The following is a 25,643-nucleotide window of genomic DNA, read 5'->3' on the forward strand; positions in this document are numbered from 1 at the left end:
CTTATCTCAGGAACCTTCTACACATTAAACATAGCCCAAGGGTCTGCCTGGTACAAGGCACATGATGAAGGAATGATAATGGCCACTATTCAAGATGATAAGTGAGAACTTAATAGGTGCTTCAGTTTGACAATTCAACTTTTATTTTTCACAATCTGTGATCAATGATATATTGGGCAAATTTCCAGATCAATTTCCTGACTACTTCCGTAACTTAACTATTTTTATTTATTTTTGCATGGATGTCACAATAGTTCTCTGAGAACTTCTGCTGTCTTGTTGTGACATTGGTTTAGAATTTCACCCTGATGGAGAAGGTCATGTCTAAATGCAACGGGAAGATGGCAAGGCATGAACCAGTGCTGGTTGGTAATATCAGCTACAATAACTGATAGAAAATGACTTCCCATCCGCATAAAAAGGCACTGATGACAACATCTGTTTCAGACAGCACTGCCACAAACAATTTGGCTAAACCTGTTAAGTTGTGCAGTCTCCACCAGTCTGGCAAAAGTATAAATTCATGGTGTGGGATACATCAATGTCAGCAAATTCTATTTCCTAGCGTCACTCAAGCCCAGCGTTTGGCAGCAGATTTCAAACACTGGGAAAGGGTTAGTATTGGATATGAAAATAAGGATGAATGAAGAAAAGGGATGAAGACATTTATTTATTGGAGAGGGAAATCAGGAATTCCTGGAGCAGGGGAGGGAAGATATCTCGGAAATCACAAAGATATTCGAAACTGTGCTGACATTGTTTCAAGACACTCAACTAATATTGAAGGATTTTGAGCTGAACTGTGCATAGACCTGTTGGGCTACTTAGCTTCGGACACCACTGCCATGCCAGTGTGACTCTGGAAACAGGCACCACCGGTCTGCAGAAATGCAGAAGCTGGACAGGTCTGCTCTAGATGGCTTGAGAGAAGAAATACACTAAAGGAGGAAAAAGAAATAAAACATATTCACGAGGGAGGAGAAAGGAGAGCAGAAGTGAATTTAAAGCACTGGAGGAAACAAGGTAGGTAGCCACACAGCAGCAGCGAATTGCCCTGGGGTTGAACTATGAGGTGAGCAGCTCCAGTGTGGAGCTTGACAATCCTGAAACGCAGAAAGCAATCACCCTTTTTGAGTGGGATTACATAGTTCAGTGAGCTCAGTTATTCCCACCCCCCAACCCCTTAAGCAATTCATCTCATAGTTGAAGCTTAAAAAAAGTCAGTGCTAATTTATACTGCTTAACTCTTGCAGTATGGACAATCTGTTTTTGGAGAAACTGCAGGAAACAAATCCTTATTACAAATGTCATCTTCACTATGTATTGAAAGAAAGCTGGAACATTGTGGTACAGAGATTGCAAGTAATGCACTTTAATAAAGCAAGGTGCCAAAAATATTTTCATTCATCTCCTTCACATGGTACTGACGAATGTCAGGAAATGATGAAAATCTTCTGGATTTGTGAATGGTATAAAAATTTAATGTCAAATGACATCAGGACTATGTTAGGCATTTTAAGGTTTGCAAATGCCAAGATATATTTTATCCTTTATTTACCATGAGATAGGATATTAGTCATTTGAAGAACATATTCTCCATTAGGCAGGCAAATCACACTAACTCTTTGTTTCCCAATATTTCACCCTTTTCTTGCTATAAATACAAAAAACATTTCCTCTTGCCCACAACTTTGGTATAAGCTTTCATGTTCTGGCAAAGAGATCAAAGAGTAGGACGTAAACATTTACCAGATGATTAATTTCCTTGAGGACTATTCAGTGATACTCATCACTAGAAAGGAAGAACAGCTTCAAAAACTTTCATGATACTAATTTTGCAAGGAACCTTGTAAAACAAGGGGCAATATTACCTTTCCTTTACATATGACCATGGCTGCATTTTCACATTTGTAAATGATTATACAAAGTGCACAGCTCAGATAAAATCAAAGATGTTGTTTTTGCCTTGGAAATGGCATCAATTTGTCTGTTTGCAGAAAGAGATGCTAACACATATGTTCTGCAAAGGTGGGATTCATCGATGTTGTAAGACATCTACATCTGCCACAGCCGCTCCACGATCATTCTGCTGCTGATGGAGAGAAACAGTCAGTTTTAAAATGCTATTCAACTCATCCTGAAGTAGAAGTCTAAAAGTGAGCTGAACTGCACCTTTAAAGAATCTATTTCTCACCACTGACAGTAGAACAATCTCAGAGGCAAATTTCCATACGATAGACTCTAAAATTAGCTGATATTAGTGCCATTCCAGGGTAGCATTCAGTTTCCCAAATACGGGTATTTAGTGCCAATTGAGACATTCTCATGGATTTCTTAGATGTCCCAGGGTATCTCTAATAGCTCTATATGTTACGTTTAGGAAACTGTTTTGAGCCCTCAGCATCTACAGTGCAGGTGACCACCTGTGAGCTTAGTGCTTCCACTACACTCAACAGGCATCTGATCAATACAGCAAATTATGTCAACAGAGCTGTTCAGGTCCCTAAATACAGACATCCCTTGGCTGCACTGACTATATTACTGTTGACTTTAATGGGAACTTAGACACGTAACTAGTATGTATACAACTGCATTAGAAACAGCAGAAGTTGAGTGCTGAATCTCCTTCCTCCCACAGAGCAAGTCACTCTATGCTTCCTCACACTCTGTGGGGAGAAACAGGCATTTTCAAGGTGCCATTCAACAGATCTCTTTAAATGGTTACTTTAAGATGAGATGAATCATATTCTAGCCATCACTGACCAAATGGACCAGCTCTCCAATGGCTGGAAACCCTAGATGACAGTCAGATGCAGACAACTACATTTAACCAGATGAAACTCATCCCAAGCGATGGGGGTGACATGTGAACCCCCTCCTAGAAGGCTGCTGACATTGCCAGCTGCAAGGCCAGACGACATTTCCTGAGCTCGCTGCTCACAGAACAGCACAAATGCCAGCAGCCAAGCTACAACACAGATATGCAGAGAAGGGTCATGGGCTGGTTTGCATTTGAGGCTGTTTCCTGGCCTGGCACTTTGAGATAAGCGTACAGAGAGCTCAAGTGGTGCCCTGACTGCTCTTAATGGAGTCTAGACTTCTCTCAGAACAGGAACCACCCATTTGCCTAAAAATAAGTCTTTTGAGATGCCCTTAGGTTTCTGAGACCTCCAGTGACACATGAGCCATGGCAGATCTACACCCTTCTACAGGGGAACCTAGAGGCCAGCTGAGATGTCCTAGGGCATCTAGAGGGCAACGCAGGCCCCTGAGTGAGCAACTGTATTGAGTCTCATAAGCCTATCCTAGTGCCTAGTTAAAGGCATCCTGCTTTCATCAGCTTAACACAGCTCCAGTGATATACATATACATATATCATATACGTTTCATTGTTCTGCTCTGGTGGGATGAAATACTGGGAAATTTTCTTAGTTGGAAAAGTTATTGGTACTTCTGAGATACTTTCTTTCTACCTGTTTAACTGACTCTGGTGGGTCTCTAAAACGCAGCGAGTGAACGTTGGGCTCAGGAGACAGGAGGACACAAAGCATCAACTAAAAGCAATTCCTCCACATAGCTGGAGCAGAGCACAGCAGTCTTCTTGTGCCAGCTGGGACATCACAACAGCTTCTGCCTGCTTTTCCTGGGTACTGATTCAGCAGTGATGAAATACTGGGGAGTTTTGGAAACAGTGAGATTACAACGTTAGGATGGGACTGCAGAGATTTTTGGCTTTCCTTTTTGGATCTGCTAAGACTTTATGTGTGGCCTTGGGCAAGTCGTCTAATCAGTGTGTGCTCGTTAAGCAGTGCTTGGTCTGTTAAACAGGGACAATATTGTACCCTTACTCACCCTTATAATCTGTCTTGTGTATTTGGAGTGCAAGTCTGCAAAAGTGGACACTTATTAGCTTGATGCATAACCTCCACAGCAAAAGAGCCTCTTTCTCTGTGGAGGCCTGCAGGGCTATTATAATAAAAATACTAAATAATGACTGTAAACTAGCAGGAGAGAAAATGTCCTCTTGCTGTTTGCCCTCAAGACCCGAGTTTTAAATTAAAGCTTCCAAGAATGTGCCGACCAGCGCATCAACCTGCTTTCTCCATTAACCTTCCCTGCCCGTTATTTGTTAGGTTAATTTCTTGGCTAGTGGCCAAATGTTATCTCAACAGAAAAATATTTTATTACGTTTGGTTTCAGCTTGCTTATTTTATGTTAGAGACTTAATTAATACAGTGCTAGACTGTCCATCTTGTACAACAAACATACTATTACATACATTGATTAAATTTTCGCTGCACACCACCAATATGACTGGATTTCACCAGGAGCCATTTTTGCATCCCTATGATCTCGAGTAGTATGTTGTCCTGGAAGAAGGATAGGGACGACGCCCTAATGGTTTGGGTATTCATCTATGGCTTGGAGACCTCCTTACTTTGTGCAAATCCTGAGCCCCTCTGAGCCTGTTCTCCCTCCATCTGTACCGAGAAGTTTTTGTTATGATACAATGCAACACACTACGGGCAGTGAAGCCATAAAACCATTGCATTGAGATGAATTGTCTGGTTTTGCTTACCGAGAAAATTGGTGAGGAATCTGAGATACTTTGGACACGGCCTCACCACAACTTCTCCCACTTCTGCTTTGGGCCAGCATGTAATGTTGTCCCATTGCCTTCTGCAACCTGGTAAAAGAGAAAAGCTGATGGTAGGACAAGCACGAGTGACTGCTGTACATGATGTATGAAGCCAGAGCAAAGGAACCGTGGCATAGCAGATGAGTGGTGCAAAGGCATGTGGAGCCTACCACCGAGACGCAGGCCCTTGTTGGAAGGAAAGGCATGTCCTTAGCAGGAGGACAGAGGAATTTGGAGCTCAGCTACCTTGGTGGAGCTGGTGGGGTGTGAATCACAGTCACCTGCTGAACAAAGGATTATATTCTTTTCATTAACTTACCAGCAGTTCCTAAATGCCTGAAATGGAAGATGTTTTAAAAAAATCTCAAATCAAATAGGGCTTTAGCAACATATGTTTTTAGCCCAAAATGAGGAGTACAAGCTGGAAAGAAGAGCATAAGGCCTGGAGTACACAGGAGTATTTTCTTTAAACGTGTAGCTTTCAACAACCCTGGTCCCTGAAATTCAGCACTGGGGGTGTCTGTAGCTTTCAGGAATTCACACACAGAGAACAGCAAATCTGTGCAGCGCTGGACAAATCAGGGTTAACAGTGAACAGTGCCTTTCTTAGATGAAAAAAGCAGAAACGCTTAATTAAATGTCTCTCTTCCCTGCCCTTACCTCTCCATGTCGCATTAAAACACCTGATCTGAAAATGCACAGAAGTGTAAGACATGCTCCCACTTCTCTGCTTTCCCCAAACTTCTGTCGCTAGCATTGCTTCCCCGTGAAATTAGATGGTTATGCAGAAAATGTGCTAAGTAGGAAGAGGACACTGACAATATCCGAGGGATCAGGAGCCAAATCCTGATACAAATCTCAAGAAATGTATTTTGCTTTAAAAAGGGAAAAGGCCCAAGAGGCTCCAGGAGGCTGAGAAGGGACAGTGCCATCCGCATGAGTTGCCCTCTATGGAAGGGAATGTACTGCGGTGACACACGGTTGTGGTATAAGTCCTATCCAAGCTAGGAAAGAAGCAATAACCAATGGAGCAAACTTCAGACTGAAACCATAGGATTTTATTAAAACTAAACATTTCCAAATAATCTTTTGAATTGAATAGTAACTTCCTGTGAGAAAAAATGGCCAGGCACATCCTTTCTGCAGAGTTATAATATGGTGTTCTGATTTTGTCATTTTATTTCCAGTTCATCATAAGACATTAATGATTTAACACACATGCTATACTGTTGAATATTGTAACATTAGCACTGAAGCCAAAAGAAGTTGGTTGACCTGAATTTAAATATTTCACGCTTGTTTTTTGCCTCAGCATGCTTCAGATTTTAGGATTTTTTACTACAATTTTGAAACCATTTTTTTTCCCTCTTGAAATTTCCAACAGACGTGCACTTCAATTTCTGCCTGGACTAGATATATGGGTTGTCATCAGACCTCCCTAAAAGTCACTTCTTCATAGCACCTCTGCTCAGCAGTTCTTTGTCATGCCGCGTTACATTGCAACCCTTCCCCAACTGTGACTAAAGTGTTGTTCTTAAGGTCAACAGCCTCGTGAGAGAAACCAGGATATGAAGAGGAAAGCTCTGAGATAATGCATTCCACTTGCAAGTAAAGGCAACTATGAAAACCACTGTCAACCTGCATTTCTTTGGTAATTATATCCTGCTCTGAAGTACCTCTTTTAAACTGTCTTTTACCCCTTATGCTAAGAAAAAGCCTGGTGTCATCATCAGTTGTTTCAGACGGAGGCAGCTTGCTGTCTCAGATCAATGAAGGGAGCATGCAAGAATGCTTTGAAGCTGAAAAAGAAACCTCAGCTCTCTTTCAGTTACTGCACAAGTTTTTCCTTCGTCCTTTCATGAGTAAATAGAACTTTTCAAATAAAGTCCTGAGGTGAGTTTATTGGAGCCTGAAAAAGGAATAGTTGACAATATCTTCTTGGTGCAAGCTCTACTGTATCATGCATTAAAATTCAATTTTCAGATTTCTAATATCAGCTACAAAGCTCAGTTCCCACAGAGTCATATTTATCTGCTACCAAACAGCCAGCAGCTCCAAAAGTATTATGATATTAGGTATTCTGCCCATGGAAAACAGATGATTTCATGACAGTCTTTCGAATTCTACAATCTTTACCTCCATCAGCCTTGATAATTATAATGAACCCATTATCCCAGGACAGATTGTAACGCAAAATGAAATACAAGATGATAGTATAAGATGGCTTGTTAAATTTTCTGAATTACGCACTTTGAGAATATTTGTGATCCCTACCTTTTTCTATGAAAGTATTTTTCACTACCACTGGTGATGCATGTTAAAAGCTCAGTCTTGCTCAGCACTTTGATTTAAATAAGGTGAAGACATATGACACTGGATTTACAAGATACACACAGAGTGGATCATTAAAAATTATTGCGTCTGCAAAGACCTTTCATGTCTGCCTATTAGCTCTTCTAACACCATTCTTCCTTGCTGGCCCCCCATGTTTGTTGACATTATTTGTGTAGTTGTCAGGGAGGGTCCAGGTTTTATGGGTGGGATTCATATACCTAAATTTATGCATCTACAAGTTGGATGTGTCAGTAAACCTGGGGAAGTCAATGAGAACAGAAGCTCTGGCTGGCGTCATGGCACCCTTGGATGGTTATCTAAAGTAGAGCAAATGAGTAATTCTCTGGAGGTATCCTCTTTTCTCTAGTGACTAGAAGGTGGCCTGCCATGACTAACTCATGTTTAGATATTTACTTTTGAGGCATCCGAAATTAAGTGAGATACAATTAACTCATACTAGCTCTAAATCAGAACAAAGCTTAATGTCTAATGCTTTCATTATAAAAACTTGTCTGAAATGCAAGTTTCTTGTTTGAAATACAAGACAGAAAAAAATGCATTCCTCTTTGAAATGAATTAGACAATATGAAGATCTGGCACCTGTAAGGTGCTTTGAATCTGTAGTCCAATGCTTACTGCTCACAACGCAGTCAGCCTATATGAGGTCAGACATAAGTTTGTGCCTGTTGTTCCAAACCAGGATGCAGACAGCCTTTATCAAATAGTCTTCCAGAAAATTGTCTTCTTTCTCCAAAAAGTCTACCAGCAGACCGATCGACTTTTCCCTGGCAAACTGCTGGGATGAGGGGGCAATAGCAGGCAATATGGAGTCATGTCACTACAACAGTCCAATATGTGAAAAAAACCATCTGGGAAAGAGCTGCTATGTCTCATAAAAAGCGAATCCCTGTCTTTCCTTTGGCATCACTTGACCTTCATGGATCCAAGAATGAGTTTGTTTTGCTTGACCAAATTATATTGAGTGATTACTAAGGGCTTCTCCAAAAATAAATTATAAATGTTGTCTTCTCCCTTGCACTGAATGCCTACAAGAAGGATGCAAAGGCCTTCATCAATCCTTATCCAAGGCAGCAGGTGGGAATGAGTCAGGCATTCACCTTTCATTTATATTGCAACCCTAGCAAACAGTATGGCAAACCCTTTAATGCCATTTCAATCAAAAGAACTGCTCTGCTCCTTTCCTTTTCACCAAAAACCAAAGAATATACACTGCTGTTCCACCAAGGGCTGTCTTTTGCCTTGCAAAGGATCAAAAGTGAGTCTGGAGGAGCAGTGGGTAAAAGCAAGCATCTGACTTTTTCAAAGATGGGAGCATTTAGCACATCCCTGGGTAATCAGGTATACTCTTTAAACTCATGCCATTATACAGATATAATGTGTATATATGTATGTATAAAGACTCTTCTCTTTTCAACTGTTTCAGTGGACTTCCAGACACTCTGCTTTGTCATGCTTTTGTCTGGCAGATTGTGAAGCATCCTTTGGAGCCAAATATCTTCTTCCAGAGCCCACAGGGAGAAATCCCTTTTGACTCTAACGAAGCTACCTTTTAGCCTTTCTTCAGATAAGCAGATCAAACCACTCATCCTCTTGCTGTAAACCATGCAATCAGTGTAATTAACAGCAGCCATCTCTCTCCCTCTTGAAGAGTCTTGCTCCAGTCTTGCTAGAGGAGAACCATCAGTGAAGGGGTCAGAAGCTGTTGGCTGCAAGCCAGACCCAGATCTTTATCTTCAATGCTAAACCTCTCTCTTTGCAAGCCAGTTGCCTGGGCTGCCCTGGCCGTAGGTGGCCAGGCTTTGGAGAGCCCTCCTCTAAGAGGCTCACATCACGGCATGGACAGAGGCTTCCCCCCATAGCTCTTCTCCCTGCCTGTTTGCCAGCGGTGACCACCCCAGGGTGGCGGGAGATGCCTTTCCCCAGCTGCCACTGCTCACTGGCCAATGTCCATGATGTCTGAAGGTGCTGACACTGTCCCTGTCAGACTCAGCTGCAGTGGCTTAAATAAGCCCCCCGGCTACAGGAAGTGATAGCCTCTTCTGCCATCACTGCCAAGTGTGAATACAAGCTCAGGCTCTCGCTTTCCCTCCCTTTAAAAGGTTAATAAATGGAAAACAGGTCAATCTGTATGAGGCACAGGTACACGGTGGTTTGCAGAACTGGCAGATTAGAGTGCAAAGAAATTTCTTTGAGTTATATCTACGTGCACAGCAAATATACGGTCAAGGCTTATCTGGGAAGCAGCAGAAAACAGCTTCCCTTCATGAATAAACATGAATCTACAGAGCTCTGCCATGACTCTGAGATATGACTGGGTTTGGCCGAGGAAAGAAATGAATGGCAGTAGGCTGGTGCTGAGGCAAGGTCTTAATCCAGGTGAACTCCCAATTCAGAAAAAAGAAAACCTTTCAGCACATTTCTCATTCACACCAAATGCTCCCTTACGAGCGGGAGCTACTCCAGGTCTCTGGAAGACATTAGCTCAGAAGAGTCTTGCTCCTTCAATCCATGTTCAGATGTAAAGATGCTCTTTAGACACCTGGGGCTTCTCAGGATCTCTGTTCACTTCTCACCAGCCACGGGTCAGCAAGGCAAAGTGCAGCTTCATTAAGCCAAGCTGTGCTATCACTAGTACCTTCCCAGGTAATAACCTGGTGTGCTTCCAATGGAAACTCATTTTCACTCCGGTTTGATATCAGCAGGCAGTTTCCATCCTCTCTGGAGTTAGGGCTGTAAATAGCTATTAGGTGACATTTATTCCCCCACTGATAGCTTGTGCGGAAGTTATACCTAGACGTCCTCCCCTGCTTTGCCCAGTTTGCTTTCATTACAACTGATTATCATTGCATTTGATACTCTTTGACCTAGTCTAACGTTAAGTTTTCACCTGACTGAAGAAAAGAGACCCAAAAAGACAGGCTTTGCAACAATTTGCTGAGACAAGTTGAATTCAGTCACATCAGAGGGTAGGAAAATCCATCCTGAGCCCTGGGTTATTACTAAGCAGGGCAAAATCTGAACACAAAACACACTTCCATTTCCTCTAACAGTTCAGCGCTATATCCTTCTTTTTTTACAAATACCAAAGTGCTTCTATTTATGACTTCTCAGCTTAACTTCCTTTCCTTCCTTCCTTTGTTTTCCTTGCTCACCCACCGCAGCCAAGTTGAGTTAACCCCCTCTGGTCCGTACCATGCCAGCCGAGCCAGGCCAGCGGCGAGGGCTCTCGGGGCTGGCACGGCTTGCGGTGCAAATGCCATCCCCACCCTTGCACACAGGGTAATACAGAAAGAGGGAGAGCCTGGCCGGAGATGAGGCTCACCACCACCAGCTCAGCATACCCTGCATGTTAGCATCTCCGTTTCACTATGGAAAAAAAGAAAAAGGGTAAAGCTGGTGGAAGTGGCGTGCCATATTGCAGATCGGAAACAGCCTTTTGCTAGCTAACTAGAAGGTCAAGTTTGCGCCATTAAAGCATAGCCCTGAATGGCCTCCGCTGCCTGGAGGACTTGCCTCAAGCACAGAGCAAGACAGCGGCACAGATCTACTGCTCCTTCCTCCAGAAAAGCCCATGTCGAGTTGGGGATTTAGGGAAGTATATAAATGTGCACAGAATATAAAAAGTGCACAGTATATAAAAAGTGCACAGAAATGTTGCCCTGGCACAGACTCCCAGCCTGACCAACGAGCAGAGGCTGAGATTTCCTGAAGTAGGGATAGCTTTCTATTTACATCTCAAAAATTGTAAGTAATAATAAAAAAATCCCAAATATATTCTTCTTCTTCTGTAATCTTTTTAAAAATTAAATGCAATTAAATTTTGCTTTTGAACCCACAGAAACTTTTACAATGCATAACCTCCCAGGCCAGGGAGTTGCACAGCTGAACTATCCATGGCATGAAGAAGTACACGTTTTTCTAAATTTGCTTTGAACGTGCTCAGTGCTGGTTTCATTAGGAATTGCCTGGTCGCTTTACAAATACAGAAATATTTATAACCTATTCAGACTCCCTTTCCCTGGGGAGAAAAACCATAAAACCCTCTTTTATATCCCTCCTCAAGCATGTCTTTTTCAAGCTGAGGTATCCTAGATTATTTAATGGCTTTTTGTAGGGAAGCTATTACCTACCATTTCTCCTTTGTACCTTTTCTATTTCTCCTTCTCCCCCGTCATTCCCTGCCCTGGACTTGCAGAACGGGTTTTACTTTATTTTTATGTGACAGATTAGTTTTGACCAGGGCTAGCTGGGCACCAAGATTTCATTATAATAATTCTCCCACTCTTCACCCCCCACTAAAATTCAACCTTTCCCTTCTGTATTCACTGCTGGGACTCCTTCCCCCAACTCCATTCCCCCCACACTTGCACCCTGGGGCATCGCTCCTGCTCAGCTCCTCCTCTTTGTGTTTTTATTTTTATCAGCTCTGAGGGTCTGTTCTGGAGCAAATGTGTCCCCTTTCACCCCACTAACTGGGGAACGCATGTCTTTGCCAACAGGTTGGCCAGCCTCGTAAGGAGGGCTTTAAACTAGAAAAGATGGGGGAAGGGGAGAGTTATAGAGACCATGTAGTCAGCAAAACGCGGCTCAAGTCAGGATGCCTCCAGCGGGTTCATGCAGCCAGGGAAGTGCGTACGGGACGTGACTGTGGAGGATCCTCTTGCACCCCTCCTGGGAAACCTGCATGCTCAGTTACCTCTCTGAAATGCCTGTACACCAATGCACACGGCATGGGGAATAAACAGGGAGAATTAGAGATCTGTGTGCAGCCGCAGGGCCGTGATCTCATTGCAGCTACGGGGACATGGTGGGATAGCTCGCATGGCTGGAATGCTGTCATGGATGGCTACGTGCTTTTTAGGAAAGACCGGCCAGGAAGGCGAGGTGGTGGAACTGCTCCTTATGCGAGAGAGCAACCGCAATGTAGGGAGCTCTGCGGGGGGTGGGGGTGGGCGTGGATAAAGAGCGAATCGAGAGCTTATGGGTAAGGATTAAAGGGCAGGCTAGCATGGGTGACCCTGCTGTGAGTGTTCACTACAGGCCACCTGACCAGGAGGAGGAAGTCGATGAGGCCTTCTACAGGCAGCTGGAAGGAGCCTCACGATCACAGGCCCTGGTTCTCATGGGGGACTTCAACCACCCTGGTATCAGCTGGAAAGACAACACAGCTAGGCACAAACAGTCCAGGAGGTTCCTGCGGAGCATTGATGATCACTTTTTGGCGCAGGTGGTGGAGGAGCCAATGAGGAGAGGTGTGCTGCTGGACCTTGTACTAACAAACAAACAAGGACTGGTTGGAGATGTGAAGGCTGGGGGCAGCCTTGGCTGCAGTGACCATGAGAGGGTGGAGTTCAGGATCCTGCAAGGAGGAAGCAGGGCAAGAAGTAGGATCGCAACCCTGGACTTCAGGAGAGCAAACTTTGGCCTCTTCAGGGACCTACTTGGAGGAATCCCATGGGTTAGGGCCTGAGAAGGAAGGCGGGTCCAAGAGAGCTGGTTACTACTCAAGCATCACTTCCCCCAAGCTCAAGATCAGTGCATCTCTATGAGTAAGAAGTCAAGCAAAGGGGGCAGGAGACCTGCATGGATGAGCAAGGAGCTCATGGTAGAACTCAAATAGAAGAAGGAAGTATACAGAATGTGGAAAAGGGGACAGGCCACTTGGGAGGAATATATAAACATTGTGAGAGTATGTAGGGATGCAACAAGGCAGGCTAAGGCCCATTTGGAATTAAATCTGGCAAGGGATGTCAAGGACAACAAGAAGGGTTTCTTCAAATACATTAGTAGCAAAAGGAAGACAAGGGAAAATGTAGGCCTGCTGCTGAATGGGGTGGGAGCCTGGTGACGAAGGATACAGAGGAGGCAGAGTTACTGAATACCTTCTTTGCTTCAGTCTTTACTGCTAAGGCCAGTCCTCAGGAATCCCAGACCCTGGGGACAAGAGAGAAAGTCTGGAGAAAGGAAGACTTTCCCTTGGTCGAGGAGGATCAGATTAGAGATCATTTAGGCACACTGGACATCCACAAATCCATGGGCCCCAATGGGATGCACCCACAAGTGCTGAGGGAGCTGGTGGATGTTATTGCTAGGCCACTCCCCATCATCTTTGAAAGGACATGGAGAACAGGAGAGGTGCCTGAGGACTGGAAGAAAGCCAGTGTCACTCCAGTCTTCAAAAAGGGCAAGAAGGAGGACCCAGGAAACTGCAGGCCAGTCAGCCTCATCTCCATCCCTTGAAAGGTGATGGAACAGCTCATCCTGGATGTCATCTCTAAGCATTTGGAGAAAAAGAAGGTGATCAGGAGTAGTCAGCATGGATTCACCAAGGGGAAATCATGCTTAACCAACCTGATAGTCTTCTATGATGGAATGACTGGCTGGGTAGATGAGAGAAGAGCAGTGGATGTTGTCTATCTTGATTTCAGCAAGGCTTTCGACACTGTCTCCCATAACATCCTCATAGGTAAGGTCAGGAAGTGTGGGTTAGATGAGTGGACAGTGAGGTGGATTGAGAACTGGCAGAATGGCAGAGCTCAGAGGGCTGTGATCAGCAGTGCAGTCTAGCTGGAGGCTTGTAGCTAGTGGTGTCTCCCAGCAGTCAGTACTGGGTCCACTATTGTTCAACTTATTCATCAATGACCTGGATGAAGGGGCAGAGTGCACCCTCAGCAGTTTTGCTGATGACAAAACTGGGAGGAGTGGCTGATACACCAGAAGGCTGTGCTGCCATTCAGAGGGACCTTGACAGGCTGGAGAGATGGGTGGAGAGGAACCTCAGGAAACTCAATGAAGGGAAGTGCAGAGCCCTGCACCTGCGCAGGTATAAACCCACGCACCAGTACAGGCTGGGAGCTGACCTGCTGGAAAGCAGCTCTGCGCAGAAGGACCTGAGTATACAAATATCTGAAGGGAGGGTGTCAAGAGGATGGGGCCAGACTCTTCAGTGGTGCCCAGTGATAGCACAAGAGGCAATGAGCACAAACTGAAACACAGGAAGCTCCGTCTGAATATGAGGAAAAACTTTACTGTGAGGGTAACAGAGCACTGGCACGGGTTGCCCAGAGAGGCTGTGGAGTCTCCTTCTCTGGAGATATTCAAAACCTGCCTGGACGCAATCCTGTGCAACGTGCTCTAGGCGACCCTGCTTTAGCAGGGAGGTTGGACTGGATGATCTCCAGAAGTCCCTTACAACCTCATTCTGTGATTCAAGTCTGCACGGCATTGCATTTGCTTCGGATGCTTTTTGCCTGTCATGCTGCCTGCTATTGCTCCAGCACTATAGGCAAGGGCAGGATGTGACAGAGACACCACTTCGCTAAAGGAAAACCACAGTCCTGCCAGAGATGCAAAACCCTCACGCTGTAGCATTTCCTTTCCACCACTAATTCGCACTGCTGATTTGCAGCATACAGATGCTCCTTAATTCTTCCCCCAGTTAAGCACCTGCAGTCCAAATTCAGCAGAAAATGGACCTGGGCAATCACAGCAAGCAAAAAGGATTCCCAGACTGAGTACAAGTGGAAAGAGTTTATCTTGGACTTTGCCTCAGTTTCTGAAGTGTGTGTGAGATATCGATTTTACAAGCTGCAAAATATTAAAACTGCTGTTATTTCTTGTAACAAATGGTTTGCACTTCTGCAGTGACTTCTAGTAGAAGCTGTCCAGGCACTCAACAGGAAATGTTGAGATGTCGTTCTTCTTAAATGTTTGCAGGAATTTGAATCAAAGACATATGAAGGAAACTTCACTCCAAGCCCCCAGACTGAGTCATTCTAAACAGCATGAAAGAAATCACCAGAGAATATTTCTGGAGGATTATTTTTAAGTACAAAAATCCTATGAGCTTTTCCATCATCAAAGTCTAGTAGGAAACGTGAAAGAAAGAGTTTCTAATATTTTGGCCTTTAACCAACAGACTAAAGAAACACTTTTCTTTTTTTTATCCCTCCAGATCATTCTTTTCACATGTCTAAACTGAAACAAAAGATGCCAATATTTAAGACAAAGATTTATAAACAGAGTTGCTCAAAACATAACTTATCTCCTCACCAGCATTTAGTCAACAGACAGTCCTGTAGCACCCTGACATGTAGCATGCTGAAAAGGTTATTCCAGGACTTCCTCATTCCTCATTGAAATCCTCCTGCTCTTGTAGAAGTTAAGGAGAACCAGCTTTAGCTCCTTTAAATTTAGGTACCTAACTTCCCTGCATGGCTTTTCCCATGTTGGCACGCCCAATGGCAATTCACAGTGAAGATAGTTAAGCTCATCCTCAAGAAATGTTTCTCTGACTCTAGGGGAGGCAACAGCGACTACACCGATGGTGCAGGGTCTGAAACGGGACTGACTCAGGCTGCAGCTCCTCTGTGCATCTCTACCTCACCTAACAGAGAGAGAGACATGGGTGCTGTGAGGAGAAGTGTGTTAATGATTTTGTGGGGCTTCCTAACAAAGCAAGGAAGGGACATGAGTGCAGCAGCTCTCACTGATGGCCCAAGTGCTGTGAAAATCAGACTTTTCCTCAACCTTCCAACATTTGGCCCAACCACAGTGAATTCCTTGACTTGCCTAAATATGTGTGGCAAACTGAATGGCAGCACCAAGACTGGAGTTTAGGAGACCTGTCTTACTGACTGACTCAGCTAGACCTGCTCCTTGAAAGCACATAGGAGAGCGACAGTCTCCCCTTGGCAACATGCTGAAGGTGTATCGGTCTGCAGCCAGCTTTGGAGGGCTCTCTCCTAAAGTAATTAATGGCATGATGAAGAGGAGTATTTATTTTTAAGTGCCTTACCTTGTTGTTATTCCACAAGCTCACCCTGTACCTTCAAGACCAAAGGACTTGCTTTGTCAAGGGAAGAGATTCTCAGCCAGTGCTGTGATCTCGGCTTTGTTCCTCTTCTTCAGAGCAAATATTGGGCTCAGATATGATACCCCCACTAGAAAAGGGAAGGGTATAAAGGAAGTTTCTGCAACTAACTGCAGCTACCGACCGCCTGTCCCAACTACTAGAAAGATACAGTTGATGCTGGCTATGATTCTGCTGTCCTCTTCCATAGCTGGAGAGGGCTTCATCCATGTGAAGCCTTTACAGTCTGGCTCTCATATTAAATGTGCTGTAATGGTTGCTCACCTTACCCATCAAATTGAGGGGCAGCTGCAGAGGAAGGAAAGGTTGTGTGGAAGACCTATACCTTGGCTCTGTAGGTAGGGGCAAGGGGAACAGAAAGGCATTTTCACCTGGGGTTTCATTTAAAATGAAGGCACATTTAATGGTTAGAAGGAAAGGGAAAAAAAGAAAAGCTAAATCTGTGAGGCACCTACAATTTACAAGTTTTCTGTAAGAGACGCCCAGTATAGACCTGGTAGATGTAAAGCATGGTACCTCTGACCTCAAGTTCCACAGTTCTCCACAATTTCACTCTCCTATGTTAAAAGCTTCAGATATCAAGAAATAAAGGCACCTAGGTTACAGAAAGTCCAGTGCGCAGTAAAATCAGTGGAAAAAGTCACCACTGGCTTCAGCAGGTTTTGGATCACAGCCATATATTGTAACGGGAGCTCAACGTAATTTATGGCGTATGCAACATTTTCCAATGTACTCAGCCGATGTAAAAAGGGTGGATATCATCATGAAAGTTCCCTGATACAGTCAGCAGGAAAAGGAAAAAAAAAAGTTCAGGAAGGAGATTTCTTCTGATAAATCTGATGGGACAAGAGGGGAACAAATACAAATTATTGTCAGAAACAAACTCAAAGCTCTGCATAAACAGATTTCATCTAAGCAATTATCCAAAGCTTTGAAAATGCTTTGTTTTCCTTTGGTCTGTAGCAATGGCATTTTCTCCTGCTTATTTTTATAACCTTTGCGTAACCGACACTGTGCATTTATATATTATCCCATGAAAAAAAAAAAAAAAAAAAAAAAAAGTAACCAGAAAGCCTGAAGGCATTTCCAAATGTTAGATATTCTCGAAACCAAAATGCCTTTTTCAGTACAAGATTTATGTCCATTAAATGGCTGTTAATCCCCCAAAGCTACAAGACAGCTGTTCCTAAGTCAAATAAACACTGCTGTTTGTTAGAAAGGTTGCAGCCAGGACATTTCAGCAACAGGCAAAACAAAAGGCAAAGCCTCCACCCCTGCAGTGTATTAAGGCAGAAAACAGATGTTGTAATGCCTTATCTCATGACTGCGTCTATAGAAAGGTGAGGTCAGGGCAAAAATCAGTCTTAGCTGTACAAGGCAGAGTGATTAGGTGTTGCGTAGATCCGCATTTGAATTTCATCTCTATAATGGAAGTCCTGCTGGATATGATAGGTGTCCGGACTTCGGATGATAGGGCAGGCTCGGACTGCGACAAGGGGCTCCTGAGGTCTTCATTTAGGTACCAACAAGCAGACATTTAATGCCATCTGTGATATCCCAGGATATATGAAACATTTTCAGAGGGGCTGGTGGATATGCCACGGGACTTTTGAGACACTTCTGAAATGACAAATGGACAGCTGAATCAAACCCTCTTATAATGGGAGTACAGATAACCTACCTTGCACAGACAGCTGATGATTTAATCATGGGCTAAAGCCATTCCTTTCTGCTCATAAACTGCTCTAGAGCTTCCTTGCCTTCTGCACATAGAGGCACAGCATGCATGTTCATGACAATTGGCTAGGTTAACATTTCTGATGTGTTGCTAATGGGTCAGGATCATGCCACCAGGGGCACCTCCACTACCTAGAGCACACAAGTGAAGCCCTCATGCTGCAGTCAGCCACGTAGCACCTGGTCTTGGGTGCTGATGGAGGACCTGGAGAACTGTTGATAACAGGGCCATCATACGAACCCAGAGCTATGCGTCATATATCCTGGGAAGTCTTATGTAACTGGAAAGGTAAGAATTCACTTGAAATTTTACAAGCAAGGAACTATTAATTATTTCTTATCTTACTGCACTATAAACAGATGGTGATGAATAAACAGACTCCTCATTTAAACTTCATTAATGTTTTTCCAGTCTGACTTTTAATTTCCATATGTTCACTGCTTCTTCTCTCATCAAACATGTCTTGACTTCTTGAAAAGAGGCGGACAAAGAAACCCAAGCCCCAGATTTGGTCTGTCAAGCCAGTGCCCACTGTAGGTTTCTGGAACTGTGAAGGCAGTTAATGGAGGATAAACACCACGGGCTGTTCCCCACTAGGATTTGTCTGCATATAACAATGCTGATGATGAGCTTGCAGGACTCAGCTCAGTTGCCCACAACAAGTGTGAAGCGTGTCTGAGTTACTCACATGTGAACGGGGAGTGAGGGTGGGTTTGGCATTATTTTATTTCGTATTTTGCACTTTTCTGATTTTCTAATTGGGTTTCAAATCCTGCTCGTGAGACAGATGGGTCTAGACTGCAAATATAAAGCGTAGTGCTGAAGTACCTAAGCTATCATTAAACAAATCAGTAGTAGAAACAACTCAACTACAGCAGCTCCTTGATGGCTACTAGCAATTCCCACACTGGAACTTACAAAATCACCTCAGCTGTCCCCACGTTACTGAACTGTAGGGTACGGATATATAAAACGGCAGTCTGACCCTGTGAGATGCTGACAGCCTCCAGCTGTGAAGTTCTGGACTCATTTCACTTCCACTTAACTTCTGCAAGAATTCAGGATAGAAACCAAGCAGGTTTTCCCTTTTGGAGATAAACAAATCCTGAAAAAACATAAAGTGAAGGAAGCTCCATAGAGATAAGTGCAAAGTCCTTCACCTGGGGAAGAATAACCCCTAGTGTAAGTACAGGCTTGGAGCTGACTATCTAGAGAACAGCTTTGCAGGGAAGGACCTGGGGGTCCTGGTGGACAATAAGTTGACCATAAGCCAGCAATACATCCTCGTGGCAAAGGCCAATGGTCTCCCGGGCTGTGTTGCCAGCAGGTAGAGGGTGATCCTTCCCCTCTACCCTGCACTGCTGGGGCCACCACACCTGGAGTGCTGTGTCCAGTGCTGAGCTCCCCAGCACAAGAAAGGCATGGACCTGCTGGAGCAAGTCCAGCAAAGGGCCACTAAGATGATTAAAGGACTGCAGCATCTCTCATGAGGAGAGGCTGAGAGAGCTGGGACTGTTGAGTCTGGAGAAGAGAAAGCTCTGGAGGGATCTTATCAGTGTGTATAAATATCTGATGGGAGGATGTAAAGCAGATGGAGCCAGACTCTTCTCAGCAGTGTCCAGTGACAGGATGAGAGGCAATGGGCACAAACTGAAATACAAAAAATTCCATCTGAACATAAGAAAATACTTCTTCACTGTGAGGGTGGTTAAAAAACTGGAACAGTTATCTAGAGAGGTTATGGAGTCTCCACCCTTGGAGATATTCAAAACCTGCCTGGACATGGCTCTGAGCAATCTGGTCTGGTTGACCCTGCTTTGAGCAGGGATGTTGGACTAGACCGTCTCCAGAGGTCCCTGCTGACCTCAACTATTCTGTGATTCTAAGCCAAGGAACAACGTTAATGAAGAAAAGTGCATCCCATCTGCTTAGATCATTAGATTCTGTCCTCTCTATCTTCTTGAATCTTTTCGCCCACATCCAAAACCTCCATGCCATTAAAGTAATCACCAAGTTCGGGTCAGTATTCCCACACCAGAGCGTTATCAGATATTCCCACCGCTCTCCAAGGAGGCTGTTTACCTTACAGCATCATGCTTTCCTGCACAACGGCACAGCCTGCAGAGCTGTTCACTCCATCCAAACGTGCGTCATGCAGTACCTTGCTCAATGCCATCCTTAAATGACTCTCACACTTCCGAAAGAATATCTGATTGTGGAGGGAATTGATTAGCAATAATGAGATAAACAGATAATGAGCACAGCCAGCTGACCTAGACTTGACTGCTTTGGCTGTCTCACTGCTAAAAAAATAAGAAAGAAAGAGAGGCTTACTTTTTTCTTTTTTTCTGATTGGGAACTTCAAATTAAACTGAGCAGTTCATAAGCTGCAGCCCTGGAGAGTGGAAGCTTTCTTTCCAAACAAAACAAAACAAAACAAAATCCCTCAGTTTGTGCTCTGGGATTGTTACATAACAAAAGTGAGTGCAAGTCAGCAAGAAGCGATGCAGTTGAGGTGGTGAGATCCGCCTCGCAGCATGCCTTTGGGCCCTCAGCAACACTCCATCCGGGGAGAGATTTGCCACGGTCTGCAGGCCTGGAAAGCAGAAGTCCCCTCAACCACCCTTTCCTAATCTGTGAGAGAGTTTCCCGACTGTTGCTAACTGCATTATCAGCTAAGCAGTGTGTTGCATACAGATGTCCCGACTGAAAAAATACCAGGAGTAAAAGCCTGTTTTTCAGTGTAGCTGGGTTCACATTTTTGACTTTTGAAATCTGCATATAAGCATTTTCAAAGTAACCAGTGGACTGAGGAACTCAACTCATTATACGCTCCTAAAACTACTAGACACCTAGGAGAACCCCAGGCTGTGGAATTGCTTTGCTATATTTACTTATTTTAGACTGCAATGCAGGAGATGCAGCCAGAGAAGCAGCCCTGCATGCATTTCTCCAAGCACAGCCAGAGTGCAAAGAGAAAAGCAGGAAGACCTCCCAGGAGGGCTGCTGGGCAGGGTGGAGTCTCCTCCAGGGGTAGGTGCTCGGCAGCGCAGGAACTCCATTCTGCAAGGTGATTCCCAAAAGCGTCTCATCGTGCTTATCCGGCAGGGAGGCAGAAAGAGCTCTCCGTGAAGGGATGCACATCTCAGCCCTGACTTGGCTGAAGTGATCCTGGAGTTGCCCCAGGACAGCCAAGAGCAGAATTTGTTTCTTCCTCCAGGACCAAACTCAGCTCTCAAGGGAGGCTTCAGGAAGGAAAGGAAGACTCCTGCGTGCTGTGTCTGATGAAACTTTGGGATGAACTGGGAACCTTTTGAACTGCACAGCTGAACCCACAGAGCTGACCTGTTACCAGCTGCATAAAATACACCGACCTTGCAGAAAGCAGCGCTGTGGAGTCACTGGCAGTATAAATGCACCGAGACGAGTATAAACACTGCGCTAAATGTCTCTGCTATGATGGATGCTGGAGGACTTTCAGGACTGGAGCTCCTACCTCTTTGTGCCCATTAATGTACTGCATTGCTTGGCACAGGGAACTAGGGCAACGGCTTTTTTTTTTTAATGCGTTACATATAACTTGAGCTTCGCTGAGGAACTCCCTAAGCAGCTCGTTGGGAAAAAAAGACTTGCAGCCATATCACCAACAAAAACTGCACCCGCAGCCATTAGAGACTGATGTAAAATACTGCATACAGATTTATTTTGGCGAAGAAAGGTGGGGAAAGAGAAGAGGTAATCTAACTTGGATGCCCTGAATTTTCTCTTTGGGGGTGTTATTTGCCTCCAGGTGCACAGCAGCTTCCTGAGAACTGAAACTGTCAGTGCTGCCAAAGTGCTGCATTTTCCATTATTCTGTGTGCACAAGGTGCTTTTATAACTGCAGATCACAAAACAGCCACGCAGCTTTCAATCTGTTTGTCCTTACCTTACCCCTGTTAAGTAGCAGATATTACTATTTCTATTTTAAAGGAGGAAAACTAAGGCCAAGAGACTCAGGAGCCAACTTAATTTCAGCAATAGCACTGCTGCGGTTGCAATAGTCTATGGATATCAAGTGGGGTTAAGTTTTCAGGGAGAACAACCACTAGACTAGCATGGAGTGGATGTTTAGGATGGAAAATTAAGGCCGTCACAGTGCATGATTCATGTTTGCATCATGTCGTTACAACCATGAATGACCTGGGTCATTAGCCATATCTTATCTATCGCATCCCAGCCATGCCTGCCATGAGTGACCCATGTCCAGAAAGAAAAGCCAGACACCTCACACATGACAAAACTACAGATTTCCCTAGGCCAGTACTAGGGTATAGCTGTGTTTGATGGAACCCAGCAGCACCTTCTCCTTGGCTGTGTCACAGGGGGAAGTATGACCGAAACTCAATTCCCAACACATCGAAACCCAGCAGAGAGACATCTGTATCACCTTGCAGAAAAGGTATAGGCAATGTCATAACTATATTTTAGCAATACAGTAACTCTCCTCAAACCAACAGGAGCTGCGGACTTTCATACCTTTCCTAGCTGAGCCAAGTTAGCCCATGTCTAGCTGCAGTTTGGGATCACTGAAGATATAGGATACTTACCTGTTGGGGTAGTCCATGCTGCTGGGATTCGAGATCATAGCTAAATGGCAAGTGCCTATACATGCTACAGTTGTGTTTACATACAGGTAGCTCAATTTAGTTGCCTGAGACATCTCATACCATTTGAGACACCTTAGGGCACCAGTCTACAAAACAGAAAGCACAGGAGACCCATGTCTTACTGGAGCAGCAGCCAGTGGCCTGGTGAGACATGCTTGAGCCGATTACATTGCATGAGACATCTATGTTTAGACCACTCCTTAAGAGTACAGATACCCTTGTGGATATGCCTTAAATACCTTAAGCCATTTCAAACAATGCTTATTTCAAGATAACTGAATTACATTACCATGTGGGAACTGATTAAATCATTACTGGCTATAGTGGAAGCATAGATATGTTGCTCACATGCTTTTAAAAATGTAGGCATTTCATTTGTTCCATAGTGCTGCTGAATATCAGACCAACGATCCAAGTCCTGCAACCTCCCACTTCCCTGGTGGGAAATAACCCCCCAAGGTATTTCCTCTCATTTACAGAGTGTGCCAAGGAAGGTGTGCTGGTCCCTCCTAGGAACTAGAAGATTTTAGAGCTAGAATTAGAGCTTTATGACTGCAGCACTACATACAAGACTGCTGTAAATCAGACCACAAAGATGTCATAAAACTGAAGAGGTCCTGTAAAAAATGCAAAGCTCTGGTGACCAGGATTTAAAGAATCTATTGAAAACTGAATTTCCACAACCAAAACTATTTCTTGCTTCACTAAAGATATGGTTAAATCAAATTCTCACCCTCGTCTGAATTGACCAAACTCCCACCCAGTTTTGCAGCCTGGAAGTCTCCATATAAGAGACTAGTGCAATAGGTGCACAGGTGCTCTCAACAGTCCCTTTCTGAAGGATTTTCATCCCCTGTGCAGCAGTCCTCCACAGTTTGCATTGAGACAGAGATGAGGCAGTTTATATGTCATCTCCTGCATTGAACAGGGAAGTTTCCTACCACTTGCACAGTAACAAATTTTTAACAAGATTTTTAAATAATGCTACAAATTATACTGTGAACACTCTTTGGCAGCCGAAGGGCTGGAAAGATTATTTAACAAATACCCAAGTGAAAGCTTGGTCACCTGAAATGCGAAAAACTGTTAAAGCTATTTCTGCAATCCAATATGTGAACACACAAATTCAGCATTCGTAATGATGGAACTGGGACTTTGCCTTATTTGTCCAAGTCCCCTCCAGACCAGTGAGCAACAGGACGAGGTTCAACCGAGTAACGTGGTTATTTTCAACACAGTTATTTATTTGAGCTGTTCACCAAGACTTCCATCGTACTTATGGAAGATCTAGTCAACAGAGTCAAGAGAATCTGAACATGATTCATCTCATCCTAAAAGAGATGGCCTACACTTGGCCTATACTTGGCCTATACTGGCCTATACATGGCCAGAATAAATTAGAGATACCTAAAATGAGGTGAAAGAAAGCCCTCACCGAAAGTCATTCCCATGTGGTGGCTATTCATTTGGCGCGTGCAACAAACAGGTCTTAATCTACCAGGGTCTCAAACCACTTCTATAGTCAATCGCAATTATCACTGCACATCTTTACCAGTTATCTTAGCATCGAGGTAAAATAACAGGGCAGTAGATTGCAAAGGAAGTCCAGCACATGAAATCCGATCTTGTGTGCAACATGCAAGCAGATCTTAAAGACTCTTTCATAAACTGGGCAAGCTCTATCATGAAATCAATTAAATTCCTTGCCCCAGATCTCCTCCAGCAAGGCTGTTGAATATCCTCTGATGGTCAGAAACTTCCTTTAAAGTCTAGACTTCAAATTCATAGCTAGCTCATCCTGGCTAGTTACCTAAAACTGGTCTTCCCTGCTGTTTTTCCTCCTAGTGACATCTTCCACAGGCTATCTTGTGCTGAAAAGCTAACCTCTTCTCCTCAGACACGGTCACCCCATTCCATCTGTGACCCCTGTGTCTCTCCTCTATACCTGCTTGAGTCTCCTCAAACATGGGAAACTTCATGGAGACTAAAACACGCTCCTAACGCAGAACAGAGAGGCTCTGGTCTTGTCAATAAGCAGCATCTGTGATCCAGGACTGCTCATAACAGCAACAGCAATCGGAACCTACTATCAGCTCTGAAAATGCAAAGATTTAATTTGAAAAGAAAGCATGGATTTAGTGCTTTCCATGTAAATACACTCACTATAATGAATGGCTTTGCAAAGACAAAGCAGTGTTAAAACAGACATTATTGTTTATAAGTGCATATTGTTTATACTACTTATCCTGAGCTAGCAATCAATCTTGTTGCTACCATCAGGTGTGGTTAATAAATGACTAATTTATTTGACACATCAGATTACATCTGTGATTAATCCCCTCTGATCAATACAATTGATAATGGCTTCTAAACAAAGCTTTATTTCCAGACTGTACTGAAATTGCGTGTTTCCTTAATTCAACTCATTTAATTAGAAAGGATAATAAATTGGTTATTAAACCTCAAGTGATTTTCTTTTCGCTAACAGGATGTTGTATGTGCGGAAGGCAATACACATACCTGCTCATAAATCAAGGCACTACATTGTGGATGGCAGGGAATCTCAATTACTTTCCATTCTCCTTCTCTGTGGGACTGAACTGTGTTAAAGTTATGCTTTTCCTGGAAGATTTAGCAAAGAGGTTGTATGCTAGGATTTTTCTCTTTTCAGAAACACTCCTTTGTGTAATTGCTCTCAGAATTCGGGAGCTGCAAGATCTCTCTCCACCAAAAACCCTGTACCTAAAGTTTTATTTTGCAGCTGTGCTCAGTTACATTCATTGAGTTAGGGAACCTCACTAAAGAAAAACAGCTTTTCTTCCCACTTGTGCTCACGTAGTTGTGCCATGGACACTCCAAGGGGGAAATATATACCATTTGGGCCCTTAAAAGTTAGCTGTCCACATGACTTTCAAAACAGGCATCTTCAGAAGATGATTCACCAGGAGGTATCATAGCCACTCATTAGAAAAGCCAGATTAATTGCTCTTTAAAGATGCCTGTTTCTGTTGACTGCAAAGCAGGTCGTGAGCGCCTAGCTCAGATTCAGATGTCTAACTCTTAAATGCCTACTGATGCATGGGGGCAAACGGACGCCATCTGCCTTCCGCACAGTTGGTGCTGTAAGATTTGGTTGGACACATGCTGTGGAGAAACATGTCCACACACACACACTTGTTCCACATCGATGTCATCACCGACCATTTTGACCCAGGATGTGCGTACGTATACAGATGACATCTTACATTGACTCAAGAGTAACAGACACTCTCTGGATGACTAAAGATATTTCACAGTGCTCACCACCGTGATTTCAGAATCAGTCCAGTTTAATGACTATGGATAGTGAGTTGTGCAAATGCAGAATCCTTTCAATACAGTATTTCAACA

The 25,643-nt window shown here is 43.9% G+C and overlaps 1 protein-coding gene across 3 annotated transcripts in view; it reads right to left on the reverse strand.

Annotated features, from left to right (window-relative positions):
• The window catches only part of VIPR1 (vasoactive intestinal peptide receptor 1), a 122,321-nt gene that overhangs the window by 58,084 nt on the left and 38,594 nt on the right, over positions 1 to 25,643 (reverse strand). For 2 of the 3 annotated variants that reach the window (XM_026096319.2, XM_064505674.1), the window contains exon 3: positions 4,580 to 4,687. The exons of the other annotated variant lie outside the window; for it this stretch is intronic. In XM_026096319.2, coding sequence (XP_025952104.1) covers positions 4,580 to 4,687 — 108 coding nt within the window. The remainder of the gene's footprint in view (positions 1 to 4,579; positions 4,688 to 25,643) is intronic. 3 annotated transcript variants of the gene reach the window in all.

Source organism: Dromaius novaehollandiae, chromosome 2 (assembly GCF_036370855.1).
Source record: "Dromaius novaehollandiae isolate bDroNov1 chromosome 2, bDroNov1.hap1, whole genome shotgun sequence".
Taxonomy (NCBI): Eukaryota; Metazoa; Chordata; class Aves; order Casuariiformes; family Dromaiidae; genus Dromaius; species Dromaius novaehollandiae.